Here is a 14,581-nt window from a genome sequence, read left to right on the forward strand (position 1 = left end):
GGATTATAATCTCTATTCCATTTTTACCCATCTCATTTTAACCATTGACCTTCAGAGCATGGAGGTATATCCAGGATGCCCTAGGCGGCACAAATCAAGAATTGATTTATCGTGGGTAACTTTGCACCTCCTAGAGAGGCCGAAGGATGCGGCGTTCTCTGGAGCACCCGCGAACAATCTGACACAGCAACGAAGGGAAGGAAGGTGGCAGAGCCCGGCCTCGAGTCCTCGCCCCACGGAAAAACGTGACACTGCTTTAAATTCCCCGGGGCTGTTCAGGGCATCCTATCCTGGGCCTCCGTACCTCCTGCCAGCCTCTTAATCAGGAGTGAGGGGAAGTACCACACTTTTTAGTGCTCACTAAAATATCTGCCCGTGGCTATTCCTCCGCCGCCACAAGGTGTCCAACTGGACACAGACCCTCTGGATGTTCTTAGAGAGGTACTTTCTGCAGGTGCAGCCCGTGTGACTGAATAAAGCACTGCTACAGAAAGGCACAGATGCCTGGTTGCTTTTGTGCCGTTTGCGCCTGTCGCTTCCTTCAGCCTCTGGACATAACACTAATTACAGCGCGTCTGCCTTCTTTGCAAATACTGACATCGTGTTGCTAACATGTTGATTTATAATAAACTTAAAATTTCTTTCGAATCTCTCTTGAGTTTGACTCATTTTTCCAAGCACTTCGGCCGGATAATAAACTTGTTAGGTTAGAACTTTGGGGCGAACGTGGCTGGGAGTACAATAAAAAAAAGGGGGCGGGGGAAGGAGACTGAGCTGAGCTCTGCGCCAGTTGCTCAGCACTAACATCATTCTAAACCGAAGTTATGTTCTGACTTTGCAACCTGTAGCTGGAGGTAGCTCCCAACAGCCGTACCTCGGCGTTGCGGAGTCACTTGGTTTCATCTCTGCAGGTTTGCAGAAAGGAACAAGGACACTTCCCGGCAGGGCAAACGCCCTGAGCTCCCAGCGCTTCCCGAGCTCCCGTTCCAGCACGTGAGGACGGAGCTCCGCCCACAGCCCGTCACAAAATGGCGGAGGCGGCGCTAGGACCGCGCGGGCGCCACGGCGCGCCGGGTAGGAGGCGGGTCCCAAAAACTTCTGTCCCGCCCCCTTGGCCTCGCCTGCTTTTATTGGACAAGGGTGATGTCAATCTCAGGCCTCCGCCTATCGCCAACGCTCATCTTCAGGTCCCGCCTCCCACAGTCGGGCGCCACTTCTTGGGACGTTGACGGTTGGAAGCGGCGTTTGGAGCCTGGTGCTCCCGGGTTCTTTGGCAGCCCGGCCGGCAGCCCCCCTGGTGCCGTCGACCTGGAACTGGAGGGGCACTTGTACGAGTGGAGCCCGAAGAGCAGGAGCGGCGGCCGCTCGACCCCTCGCCGCCGCCGATGGAGGCGAGCCTGACTTGCGCCGTGTGCCTGTCGCTGTTGGAGGAGCCGGTGACGCTGCCGCTGTGCTCGCACAACTTCTGCCGGGGCTGCGTGCTGGAGTGCCTGGCCTCGGCCGAGGCCGCCCGCCTGCAGCAGCTGCAGCGGAACCCGGGCCGGGCCCGTCTCGGCCGCGGGGCGCCGGGCCCGGGCCCGGGCCCGTCCTGCGCCCGGGTGCCTTGTCCTCTGTGCAGGAAGCTGTGCCTGCTGCCCCGCGGCGGCGTGGCCGCCCTGCCCGTCAACACCACCCTGGCCGAGGTGGTCAAGCTCTACCGGTCCGGCGCGGCGGGCGCCGCCACGGCCGGGGAGGCGGCGCTGGGGTCGAAGCCGGGATCTGACCCGCTCTCCCTGCAGGCGTTTGGGGGAAGCTGCCAGAAACATCCGAGCCGGCCGGTGCAGCTCTACTGCCGCATGTGCCGGCAGGCGGGGTGCGGGCAGTGCGTCTCCGAGGAGCACCAGGGCATCTTCCACTCCGTCAACCTCATAGACACGGTGTACCAGGAAGAAAAAGTAAGTGCGGCGCTTCTCCTCCGCTCTGGGGCCTGGCTGGGAGGTTGGGCCGTCCCCCACCGGGCGCGGGTTTTTACTCAAAAACACGGGAAAAGCCAGGCGTGCTGAGCAGGAGAGAGGCTTGTGCTGCTTTGGGGCAGTAAGGAGTTGTTGGTGACCCGCCGGGTTGTGCCTTTCCCGGCTGCCGTCAGACGGCATCCGACGCACACGGGACCAGGCAGTATTACAGGAGCAACAGATCTGAACCCAATCTACCAAAGGACCTGGAGAGTTATTTTGGAGTGATGTCGGAGTTTTTTTTTGATTCGGGGGGGAGGAGTGTTGATGTTCGGGTCGGTTATTGTTTTTCCAAGTGCAGGAAGATCCAACAACTCCAAAAAAACACCCACAGGTGTTTTGTTTATAGGCTCTCTAGCTGTGATAGGTAATTTGGGTCACAGATAATTGCATATTTAGGGATAGATAGTTTGAGTGAGTAATAATAAATGTATAAGCAAGATGCTTTGCAGTTTGCATAAGAAGGGAGCTGCCTGCCATAATGGTTGGTTGCCTGGTTGTAGAAGTTGTGATTTTTAACAAAATAGGGACTGTTTAGGTAGAATGAGCTTTCCATGCCCTGTGCAAGTTGAGATGCAGGGTGGCAGTTCTGTTGCGCAGTAATTGAAACAACTACAGGGCAGTGATGAGAAGTACAAGTATAAAAGTTTAAATACAGCACTGACTATTATTTAAGACAAAAGTTGCTTTTACAGTGATTTTCTTCCTGCCTTTCACCTTACCAATTGTATGTCACAAGTGGGAACCAGGGAAAAGCAGACTTTGCACTAAACATATTTAGTAAATAATGTAAAGTAGTGATTCTGTAAAAATGTAGCGATTCTGAGAAATAAAGGAGGAAGACTCAGTGATAATATTAGTTTAAACTCAAACTGAAATGTATTGATTATGAACAGCTTTCTGCTTTAGCAATGTGAGGCATAAAAAGAAAAAGCGTGTATCACACAGCTTTTTGCCAAACTGGAATAACACCATTAAAACTCATATTGTGATAAATGTATGGGAGGGGTTAAAAAAGCCTGAGAAAAATAATGTTATGGCTATGAAGTAGTCATTCTATCAGTATGCACTGTAGGTGAGCTTAAGAACATTACTTTGAGAAACAGCAGAAGAAGGTTTGTGTACTGATCCAGGGAAGATTTAAATGTTATTAAATGATGTTCTGAATCACAAGCTTTTTTATTATATTGTTCAGAATATCACAGAATTGATAGGGTTGTAAGAACCTCCGGAGATCATCCAGGCCAAACCCCTGCCAAGCCAGGGTCACCTGGAGCAGGTGACACACAATTGTGACTAGGTGGGGTTTGAATGTCTCTGGAGAGAGAGAGTCCACTACCTCCTTAGGCAGCCTGTTGCAGTGCTCTGCCACCCTCATTGTAAAGACGTTCTTCCTCGTGTTGAGGTGAAACTTCTTGTGGTTTAGTTTATGGCCACTGTTCCTATCTTCTCAGTGGGCACCACTGAAAAGGTCTGGCACCCTCCTTTTGGCACCTGCCTTTGAGATACTTGTTCTCCAGACTAAACAGGCCCAAGCTCCTGCAGTCTCTCCTCATAAAGCAGATGCTCCAGACTCCTGGTCATCCTTGTGGTCATCCACTGGACCCTTTCCAGTAGCTCCTTGTTTGTCTTGATCTGATTCTAGATAAGCACTGAAAGTATTTATGTTAAGGAATGGATAAAGTTGTAATAAATGTTTCAATTATCTTGCAGTTAACCTTCTTTAGCACTCTGAAACAAATGAGGATAATGAATGAGAAGCTGCTGAATGAGATCTCAAAACCGAATGATGCAGATGTGAGTTACAAATGCTGGATATTCTCTGTGGGTCTTTGATTCTCTTCTCGTGGTAGTTTATTCACAACCTGGAGCATACAGGTGCTCCTTGTGGCATAGATGTGCTCTGAGCTTACTTAGAGAAGTGACTGTGTGTGGACATTGCTATTGCATTTACATCTGTTCTTGTGCTTCTAGATGACATTGAAAAACGATGTGGAGATAATTGAGCTGAAATTTGGAGAAATTTTCAAAACTCTAGAAGTGAAAAAACAGCAATTACTAGAAGATGCTGGAAATCAAAGAAGTAAAAAAGAGAAGGAATTTCAGATTTGGAAGAAAATGAAAGAAACTCACAAGAAGACCATTGATAATTTTTTGAAGGATTGTGAAAAGCTTGTCCATGAGTGTGATCCTCAGTGTTTCCTAGAGGTGATGGCATTTTGGTTTTGATAGCATTTGCCTAAAGAACTCAAATAGAGCCTGCTGTATTGTAGATAAGATTATAATTAATCAGGAAAAACAAAGTCAACAAATGAAAAGCATAGATTAAAATTATTTAACACTTCATACTTTTTTGTAACAATGTTTTTCACTTTTAGAAAAGTTTGAAAAAGTTTTATATGCTGCTTATCAGTGATTTTTACTCTTTGCTTTCCTAAGAAGCTGCATATTGCTGATTTCTGCAATATTTTGATTTCTTTGGTGCCTCCAGATAAATGGGGCATTAAGAAAGTATAGAGTTTGACTAAGTGTCTGGTAAAGGACTTGTAAAGGAAAATGTAACTTTTACTTGAAGTAAAAGTAACTCTCAATTTGGAAAAAATACTGTGATTCCGGTGATTATTATGTCACTAATCACTGCCACATCTCTCTTTCTCAGCTTACTCCTTTTCTTCCTGTTGTTCCTCCTCCCCCTCTTTTCTTGTTATTCCCCATCCTGTTCTCATCTTCTTTCTCCTATGTCTCCTGGTTTGATTCATATTCTGCCTGTTTCTTCTGTTTCTCTTTTGCTTTCTGTTCTTCCTCCACTTTTGCCTTTGATTCTTTCTTAACTTCCTCATCTTTTTCCTCCCATTCCTCCTGTTAATCTATTTCCTCTTTCTGCTGTTTGTTTTCTTTCACTTTCACTTAGCACCTCCCTACCTGCCCTCCGTAACAGTGCGTTGGGTTTTTTGGTGTAAAGATCCAGTACAGTGAGATCACCAGGTTTTATAGGGAAGCAGCTCTAATCCTGTCAGGTCTTTTCATTACATGTTTTTTGGGAAGTCTCATGTGACCAGAAGAAGTGCACTGCACTTCTTGCCACCATGATCTGCCTGATTTAAAACTAGAAAACAGCATTTTTAGTAGTATAATAGCATATTGAGAGCACATAGCAGAGCCTTTCCTCTCCAAGAAATAGAAAATAGTCCTTCATTTGAATGTTTACAAGTATTTGAACTTCTGAAACTGCCCAGGTGACAATATTGGCCATAATTTGAATGTCTTCATTTGGCTCTGAAGGAGTTTTTTTTGTATTTATCACAAGATATTACAAGATAAAAAATTGTCATAGACATACTTGTTTAGGTTGGGTTTTTTATGTCTGGTTGGTTTTTTAATATTATCAGCATTATTTTCTATAGTTCTGTGAAATAAAGACATACTTTAGTCTCTGAAGTATTTTGATAAAGCAATAATTTCCTGATAGTTGGAGAAATGCTCATGTCTTACAAATTCTCATTTTATTTATAGGTTGCCTGTGGCTTGAATTCAAGGTATATTTTTTCATGTTTTGTTAGTTCTCTAGTTTTCTTCTAGATTTTTAAGATTAAAAACTAAAAAAATAGCTATATTTGATATCTTAAGCAATTTTAAATGAAAATAGTATTGAGTAATTAAGAGATTATAATACTTTCAGATTTTTGGATGCCCAATATTACAAATTTTAGGGAATGTGTCAAGAATTTGAGTGACATACTATCTGAGATTAGAGATAATCAAGCTTTTGAATTATCTCTCTAAGAAAAAGCAAATATAGAAATTCATTAATAGTTGGGGATTAGATATTTTCAGATATCTTATTTGAACTCAGGAACACTGAAGCATGCTTGAAACTTACAGAAATCTTTCGGTGTAAGAGAGTGTGTAGAGTTTCTGCAGTACCTTTGGTTTTGTGTTGGTAGTGCACATACCCATAATGTCTTCTAAGAGTTCTTAATTACATTTCTGAGAACCTTTTAACCTCTATTTAAGGAAGAATATTGGAAATGGTGTTCTTTAAAATACATTGTGTTTCAGACTAAAATTAACAATGCCCTCTGAAAAAGGAGTATAATTCAGATTCAGACAGTGTACACTAAAGAAAGTGGAGGGTGTAACTTTTCACTGACCTATCAGCACTACTTCTTGCAGTTTTCATTGATTATGAAACCTAATTCAAGTGAACAAGTTCTAAGAAAAAAAAACTAGAGAACTTGAGATTTTTTTATGTGAGGCAGGTATAATTTAGCTAGCATGTAAGCATGAAGAAAAATGTTCAAATTGCATTTTTGCAACATTAGGTTTTTTTTTCTTTTCCAGAATGAAAACTCAGCTTGATGTGATGAATATAGCATCCAACTGGGAAAAACCACCAGTGTATATACCAAAGAAGATAGATATCAAGTCTGTGGTTAATGAAATCTTAGCATTGGAGTTAACACCTGTTGATGCAGGCATTGTTCAAGGTTAGGAAGAAGGACTTAATTAAGACAAGATTTGGCAAGTCTAGAAATCTGGAACTTGTGGATCCAATTGCTGATAAACAACCTGCATGGCAAACACATGCAAGAAAGCATCTGAGCAAATGAAATAGATGCTGAATTCATGGGGGGTTTTTAAATGGGTGTTATGAATGTACTTTCTGTAGCAGGTTTCTAGTCTGTGTGTTTGCAGCCTGCAGTACTTTGGATACCCAGCCAGCAGTGCCGCTGTCAGGAGTGTGTTGCTGAACTAGCCAGGCGTTTGTTGTGGTGTCATGCCAATGTTGGCTATGCTCACATTAGGTGCCTTTGCCTCCCAGGAGTAGGTGTTATGTTTTCTGTAAGGCTAGGCATTTCCAACATTTAAAAAATGTATTAGACAGGCTTCTTGCTGTATATCACAGAAAATTCAGCAAGGACTGGGGTCTCACTTAGGGCACTATGTTTTTATTCTTAAATGGAATCCATTTAGGTGCATAGGAACATTTCAGTGTTTTCTATATTTAATATGTTGTTCATCACTATCCTTGTGTTTTTTTCTAATAGAGCTACCTTATGAAGGAAATGAGACCTCAACTCTATTTAACGATACCTTAAAGCAATGGCAGGACCAGAAGAATATACCCAACACATTTCTTGTAAGTTATTGGCTATGTGTTCTTCAGCATGGTACTATTTTGTCTGTTTTGGCTTATCAAATGAAATATGTCTGCTGCAAAATATTTTTCAGCCTGTAACAGGACAGGATGAAGCAGACGGTAGCAGGATCCCTACTCGCTTTATGTCAATATCAGAAATGTCAGCATTTCAAAATATGAGCCATGAGGTATGATTGAACATCAGTTGTAAGTATGGCTAAGTTACTATTTGTTGTGATGTAACTTTCTAAATAAGCTTCTAACATGTTTTTCAGTTTCCTCAGTAGAAAGTTACCCTTGCAATTCTAGAATGAAATCTTACTAGGTATTAAAGATGTCAGAATTGTACCTTTTTTTTGCCTTTAGAAAGCTGAAACTTAATCTTACTACTGACTTCAAATACTTACTTTTATATTTAATGTGGCTTTTTGAGTCACATCTGTAGCTTTCTAATCCAAATAAACTTCTCTAGTGTCTATTTGAAGAGGCAGTTATTTGCCTGTATTCTGTTTCCTAAAGAATAGAGTTCCATCTTGTAAGAACACATAATCATTTGACATGAAACTGAATTCAATCTCTTTTTTGTTTCATTTCAAATGATGCGGTTATGCAACTAGATTTTTAATTTTTTTTTTTTTTTTACTTACTAGCAGCTCCATGTGGGTGGCTCAGTATTGTTCTGCAGAGAATGATTCCAGTTACAGTTAGTGAAACATGGCTGGCAGTGAATCACATTATGCATGTTGTGAGAATACGAGCGGCAGATGAGTGCATTTAAAAGTTGCTTAGGTCCTTTAAATATAGAAAATTTTTTTCTGCATTGTTTTTGAAAATACCTATTTTCTATTGCTATTAAGAATGCAATTATATATAATAACAAAAGAACAAAACCCCCACCATCTAACTTAATTTCAGATGGCTATTTTTCATGAGAATTTGATTGAGAATTTGTTGATTAATATCTAAGTTAGTGTTTTATATACTTTTGGTTTTGATTGTGACTTTAAATACAGTTTTCTGTAGTCTCCTCTTTCAAAACCTACTTTGTCATCAGGATTCTATGTGTATCTTGTTCAATTGTCTTTAAAGCACTTTTTTCTGTAAGGACTTGTGTCCTGTTGCCTTCCAGTAGCAATGGAAAAATACATTAGAATTCTCTAGAATATAGGAAAACTTTTCACTTTTCTTCAGTCTTAGTCATACATGAGTTTTATAACCTCTGAATCCACAAATACCATGTTGGATAATGTGATTTTTTTTTTTTTCTGTAATTCTAGGAGCTACGTTACAAATACTATATGGAACTTCAGAAGCTCACCAATGTGTTTAAGACTCAAAAATTCCCTGCAAACAAAAAGTATAAATTTGTAACTGCTGAGGCCTTCAAGGATAAGTCCTCAGGAACTTCTTTTGTATCTTCACCTACCAAAGCAAATAAGACAGATAAAATAAAAATGGGAGCCCTGCAAAGAGGAGGTGGCTTTGACAAAGGAAATTCTTCTGGAAGCACTGCTCACAGCATCCCATCCACAAGTAATGGTGGCTTAAAATTATTTCATGAGGGAAGTGGCCAGGAAGTATCTGGTGTAGCCTTGTCAGAAGCCTCTCCAGACTTGTTAACTAAAGAAAAATGGCCAAGACAGGCATCAGCAGGTACTGTTTCCAAGGAAATGAATGCAAATTCTGGCACTTTATTGGACTTAAAACCAGCAGCAACTGTGGCTGTTACTGTTTCAACTTCAGAATCTGTAGATGTTTCAGCAGAGAGACCTTCAGGTGTACCTTTTACTTTCAGTGCATCTAACAACTCATTACGAAGAATTAGTAAAGAGAGAGGTACATTTTCCTTTAAAAAGCAAGACAAGAGATGTACTTTCCCTCAGTTTTATTTAGGGAAATGTGATAAGCTGGATAAGACAAATAACCAGGATAAATATGGTCCTGAAGCCAAAAACGTAGTTTGTGATGCTCCAACAAGTCCTAATTTAGTCTCACCAGAAAGTGAGAAGCCACACTTGTTGTTTCCCTTTGGCAATTCAGAAAGAGATTGGTTTGCAGGATCGGAAGCTAGCAATTCATGTAAGGTGTTACCATCATCCTCATTTTTCACCCAATCTGAGAAGCCATCTGACAAAACATTATCTCACATGAGGGAAAAAACACCTAGTGCAAAGGAACCTGGAGGATGTGGTACACAGAAACCATCTGTCTTAAGGGAGCAAAAACCTCACACCTCAGAATCCAGCACAACTGTAGCTTGTGGTACTTCAGACACCAGCACCGGAGCTGGGGTGAATGACGTCTCCAAGACCCCTCTTCTCACCAATAATTGTGCATTTCCTTTCAAAAGTAACTTTCCATTGCCTTCATCAGTATTTTCATTTGGAGGCATTCTCAGAAATACCTCTGATTTGCTGACTTCTTCTGTGTTTTTTTCTGGAAACAGAACAGAAAAAATTGATAAGGAGAAGATTAAATCTGACAAAACACTTCTAAATCTAGGGAAACCTGTAACTTCAGATTGTGCAGAGCCTGCGTCTCTTCAGAGTCATCCAAAATGTGAAGGCTCATGTTTGCCTATGAACTCATCTGAAAACACTGAAAGTGCAGAAAGGCTTGGTGATGGTAACACTTCTTGTCAGCCTTTATGTTCAGGAGCCCTTCCTGTTGAATATGAGAATGCGTCTTCCACTCAACTCCCTGAAGCAACACAGCAACAAAAAATGGTAAAGGATGAAGAAGCTGTTGCTGAAAACAACTGTTTGTGTCCTAGAAAGGAGGATGAACCTGAGCCTGTACAGTTTCAGAGCACAGCTTGTTCTGTTCCTGGCACGTGTAATGATCCATCTTTAGGAGGTTCTGTGCTTGCAGTAAGTGAGACAGGAGAAATGCTAAGAGACAGCACTTCTGACACTTAAGAGCTAAGTCAAACATCTGTCTCTACTGATACCAGCCATGCATCAGAATATTTTTCTGTTGCTGAAGACAAAATGTCAGGTAGAACAAAATCAGATGTGAAGAGAGACTGAAAAGGAAAATAAGCTGGAATGAAATAAATGTTACTTAACACATTAAAAGGTGGGCATAGTTGTGATTTTACAGCTGTTCTACCCACTTCTCACCAATCAAGGTGTATCTGTGTCAGAAACATAACTGCTTATGAGCAGTACAATGCAATGAAGTGACTTTTATAGTATAGTCGTTATCTCAAGAAACAACCAAAAATGTCATGTCCTGCTCAAGACCAAAGCATAGCCATAGATGTTGCATCTTGAAGAATGCAAACCTTCTGGGGTATGTTTGGGGGATGGGGAGCTGAGGTGTCCCAGAAGGTGAGCTGGGGGAAGCCTCAGTGGCAGGAGGCAGTTAATTGCTGTCTCTGTGCAGTACACTTGCACTTAAATGGGTAAGAGAACAGCCAAGAGCATTCACCTCACAGGCAGGGGAGGGAGGAGAGCCGCAAAAATAAAGGATATTGAAGGTGTTACTAAAAATTGTTTTACTTATCTCCCCTTGGCTGTTCCTTTTTCTGTGATGTGTTTAATGTATGTTGAAGGTGTAAGTTCAAGTGTAATTTCAATAATTTCTCTTGTGCTTTTGAAATGGAAGCATCATATCAGTGTTCTTGTTACACATTGCAGAAGGGTGTTGGCTACACTTCTGAAGTGCTGCTTTCAGGAAAAAGAAACATCACAATTGAATTTCAGCTCTTTTTGGCAACAGTTTGGGGATACTTGGACAGATTAACTTGCTGGTTTATTGAAAGCTTTTGGAGAACCCAGCTTTTAAACCACAAAAACTTTATTTTGACATCTGTGTGTAATAATAAGAAAAAAGGAAAACAGCATTTCTTACTGTATATTAATGATTTGGAATTCATGGAGTTTTTTGTCTGAAAATCAATCAATCAAAAGTAAGGATAAAAAGACCACCTTTTCTACTTTGCTGGCTATCTTGTTGCATCCAAGAGATAACTGCTTTAGTTATTGGAATCACAGACAGAAGCACTGTTTCAGAATAAAGGTCTATTTTGTTTACTGTTCATGCTTCAGCAAAAGATGCTGCTAGGCTTTAAAGAAATTAATTGTGTATTAGATAGATATGTCAACTGGCAGTATTAAATCAAAATGCAGAATGTTTAATATTCCTTCAGAAATTTTCACTGGCAACTAGAAAAATCAATTTGCAAATTACCTCTGTAACTCTGTAAGAAAAATATTACTTAAATTCAAATCTCTGCAGTGTTTACTAATATACTTACTGTAACATAAAACTTAGAGAAACCATTCTTTCAGGAAATTTTGACCTAATTTCATTTGTGTTCAGTTCTTGGCCTCAATTTTTCTGTGGCAGTGCATTCCTTTATTAAATGTGCTTAAAATTATTAAATATTTCTGCTATTTATCACAATAATACAACTTTTTTGTCTGCATTATAATAAGGAAGGTGGTGAAAATTCTCTTTATGCTTAGTCTTTTAGTTCTTGATGTTCACCTCTTAAATCTTACTGTCTTTCAATTTCTCCTAAGATTGTTTTTCTGCTGTTATCTCTAGACATTCCTGTCATGTTCTGCATGTGTAAGAGAGAAATGTTAATTCAAATCACTGGAAGACAAATGCTGAGCAAGATGATAATGGCAGTGTCACAGGTGGCAGTTGGTCTTACTCTAAGAAAAGCAAGAGAAATTGAACAATTTTAGAGTCAGACGAGGCCACCTGTAAAATTCAGTGCCAGAAAGTTGCAGAAAATGTTTTCTTCTACACTGACAAAAAAATTCCTAATGAACAAGGGTTAATCAGAAACTATAAAAAGTTTCTGAAGCTTAACATATTTTCCACCTGTCTTCTGTTAATTTCTGTTATTTCATGAGAGTTTGATAAAGTCCTTCTTTTGAGAGTTTGACAAAGTCTATCTTCCATGCGGATACTTTGTCTCTTAGTGAAAAGACACTCATAAAGCAAATACTTCTATATACTACTTTGAAAGTAAAAGTTGTGGGTGTGGGGGTTTGCTCCAGTTCTGGGGCTGCTTTTCAAGCATTGCTGTCCAAGTGCCTTCCAGCGCAGCATTCAGGTTTTACAGGGCAGATCTGATTCGCGTAGAAACAAACAAGAAGATCCTTGCCCACTCCCTGGGCCATACTATGCTGACCCAGAAGGGAGCCCTTCCCCTGTTCTCTGAAAATGCTGTGAGGTGCAGAATAACCTCTGGGTCTTAGGCTTGCCTCCTCCTGACTACTGTAAAAATTAACCCTTTCCTGGATGGAAGCAGGACAATCAGTGATCTTGGGCGAACCAGAGCTAATTCAAAGAAATGGGATTCAGAGTTGTCCCTAATGCATATTTGGCTTTTTATCCATAGAGAATAACTTATACCACTGTCTTGGTCATCATTATAAAATTCTGTGTAGCAGTGAGGACTGATGTCAAAGCCTCACTTTCCTAGGTTATCTAAACTTAGGTATGTATGTATATTTTTTTCAGATTACAGGTAAACAAATAGGCAGTGTTAAAGTGAAGCATTTGTCTGAAAATACTACTGAGAAATTTGCCCTTGCTGGGAAAAAAACCCAAAAACAGACAAAGATTTAAAAAAAAAACAAAACCAAAAAACCCCCAAAGCACCAAGGAAATAGCATATTTTTCTAAACTCAGTAATTTGTTTTACACAATTCTGTATCTTTCTGATTCCTTAAAATACAGGGGATGAAAAATAAAGCAATTCTACATGTGGTTGAAAAATTTTATTCATCAAGCTTTGCAATATTGTTATGAAGCTCTCTATGTATTTCAGATTTTGTAAACTAAATCTGCAGGCCAGTTTGAAAGCTTTTTTAGTGGTTCATGACTATACTACTTGATGATTTAATAGAAACCTTGGAAAGCAATTAAAACAGTTTATTTTATTATGATAGCTAAAGTACTTGTTGAACATGCTTCAAGTCTCTAGTGCTGTCCTACTGAGGCTAACCTCTCCAGCTGTCAGAAATGTGATGTTTGCTCAATATATGTCTGAGAGCTATAATAACATATAATAACATATAATAATATATATGTCACTGCCTGGATAAAAGGTGCAACTGAAAGATCAAGTACAACTATTTGGTTTTGTAACTATTAAAAAAAATAAAATTTATTAAAAACAATTGTTTAGTTGACAGTAGAGCTGCTTAAATGTCAATATTTAAAGGTTAACTTTCTAAAGCAAACTTTGCATTATTTTGTATTTTTTGGTTTATTATTTTATTATTGGTTATTAACTAAGGCTTTATTCTGAAATTGTATTTGATAACTCAGATCTAGTAACTTTCTAACATAAAGACTGATGGTCTGTGTGGTAAGACTGTTTTAAGTACTGGTGCTTTGGTTAGTTTTCGTTCTTCAGGTAACATACTTCAGTTTCCCTTTATAGTTTTCTTCCAGCTGTTTAAATGGCAGTAGAACATTCTTATTTGGACCATCACAGTTCACTTAGACTTATTTTGGTTTAATAAAAACAAAGGAGCATTGTTTCCTTTTAAGTTTCTTTAAAAGTGAAGTATATATTGTATTCTAAAAAATTTATTACACCCAATAGATTTAATAAGCAGTGAAAAATCCTTGAGTGCATAGTAAGCATGTTTAACCTGAAGAAAGAAAAAAATCATTCATCATTTACCCTGAAGAAAGAAAAAAGCAAATAGATATGCACTGGAACTGTTTCATTGTTAATAAAGCCTGGTGTGTAGGTAGAGTAAGGATGAAGAGAGCATTTGGCATGACCTCAAATACTGACACAGTAGTTCCCTGGGATCACTGCAGAGCAGCTATAAGCTTAAACTAATAATGCTGCAGAGGCTCATGTTTCTATAATTATATTGAGCATATAAGACTCATCAGTAGTATTAGAAAAGATAATTTATTAATATTATATTGAGAACATGGTATCAACTGTTTGAATAACCTGTTGCAAAGCTAAACTGGAACACTGCCGACAAATTTGCTAGCTAAATTGAGCAGGAGATTGTGTGAGCTTTCTATCAATGATGAAGACCCTATGTTTTGCAAAAAGGACCCCTAATTACTGAAAAGTAACTTAATAAACTCAGTTCCTTGTAATTAAGAATGCCACGTGGAGTTTTTTTTTTTAATACAGGCAATAGTTTGTTGAAATACTGGAAACATAGAAGATTTTGGACTGGAAAGGATGTTAAGGGCCATGTAGTCAGTCACCTGGGTTGGTGCAGTCTAAGGCACAAATCCAGGCTGAGCAAAAACTGGATTGAGCCCTGCAGAGAAGCACTTGGGGGGTGATGGTTGATGAAAAACTCGACACAAGCCAGCAATGTTCATTCACAGCCCAGAAAGCCAACAGAATCCTGGGCTGCATCAAGAGACGTGTAGCCAGCAGGTCAAGGGAGCTGATTCTCCTCTTCAACTCTGTTCTTGTGACTCCCCACCTACCGTAGAG

The 14,581-nt window shown here is 40.0% G+C and overlaps 1 protein-coding gene across 1 annotated transcript; it reads left to right on the forward strand.

Annotated features, from left to right (window-relative positions):
• The first annotated feature begins 1,239 nt into the window (after window positions 1–1,239).
• LOC118686432 (uncharacterized) lies at window positions 1,240–14,229 on the forward strand. Its single transcript, XM_036382660.2, has 8 exons — window positions 1,240–1,934; window positions 3,705–3,788; window positions 3,966–4,199; window positions 5,505–5,527; window positions 6,333–6,478; window positions 7,040–7,131; window positions 7,224–7,319; window positions 8,409–14,229. Exons 1-8 carry the CDS (start codon window positions 1,386–1,388, stop codon window positions 10,047–10,049), a joined length of 2,865 nt encoding a protein of 954 aa, XP_036238553.2. The 5' UTR covers window positions 1,240–1,385; the 3' UTR covers window positions 10,050–14,229.
• The last annotated feature ends 352 nt before the right edge of the window (window positions 14,230–14,581 follow it).

The sequence above is a fragment of the Molothrus ater genome, chromosome 4 (assembly GCF_012460135.2).
Source record: "Molothrus ater isolate BHLD 08-10-18 breed brown headed cowbird chromosome 4, BPBGC_Mater_1.1, whole genome shotgun sequence".
Taxonomy (NCBI): Eukaryota; Metazoa; Chordata; class Aves; order Passeriformes; family Icteridae; genus Molothrus; species Molothrus ater.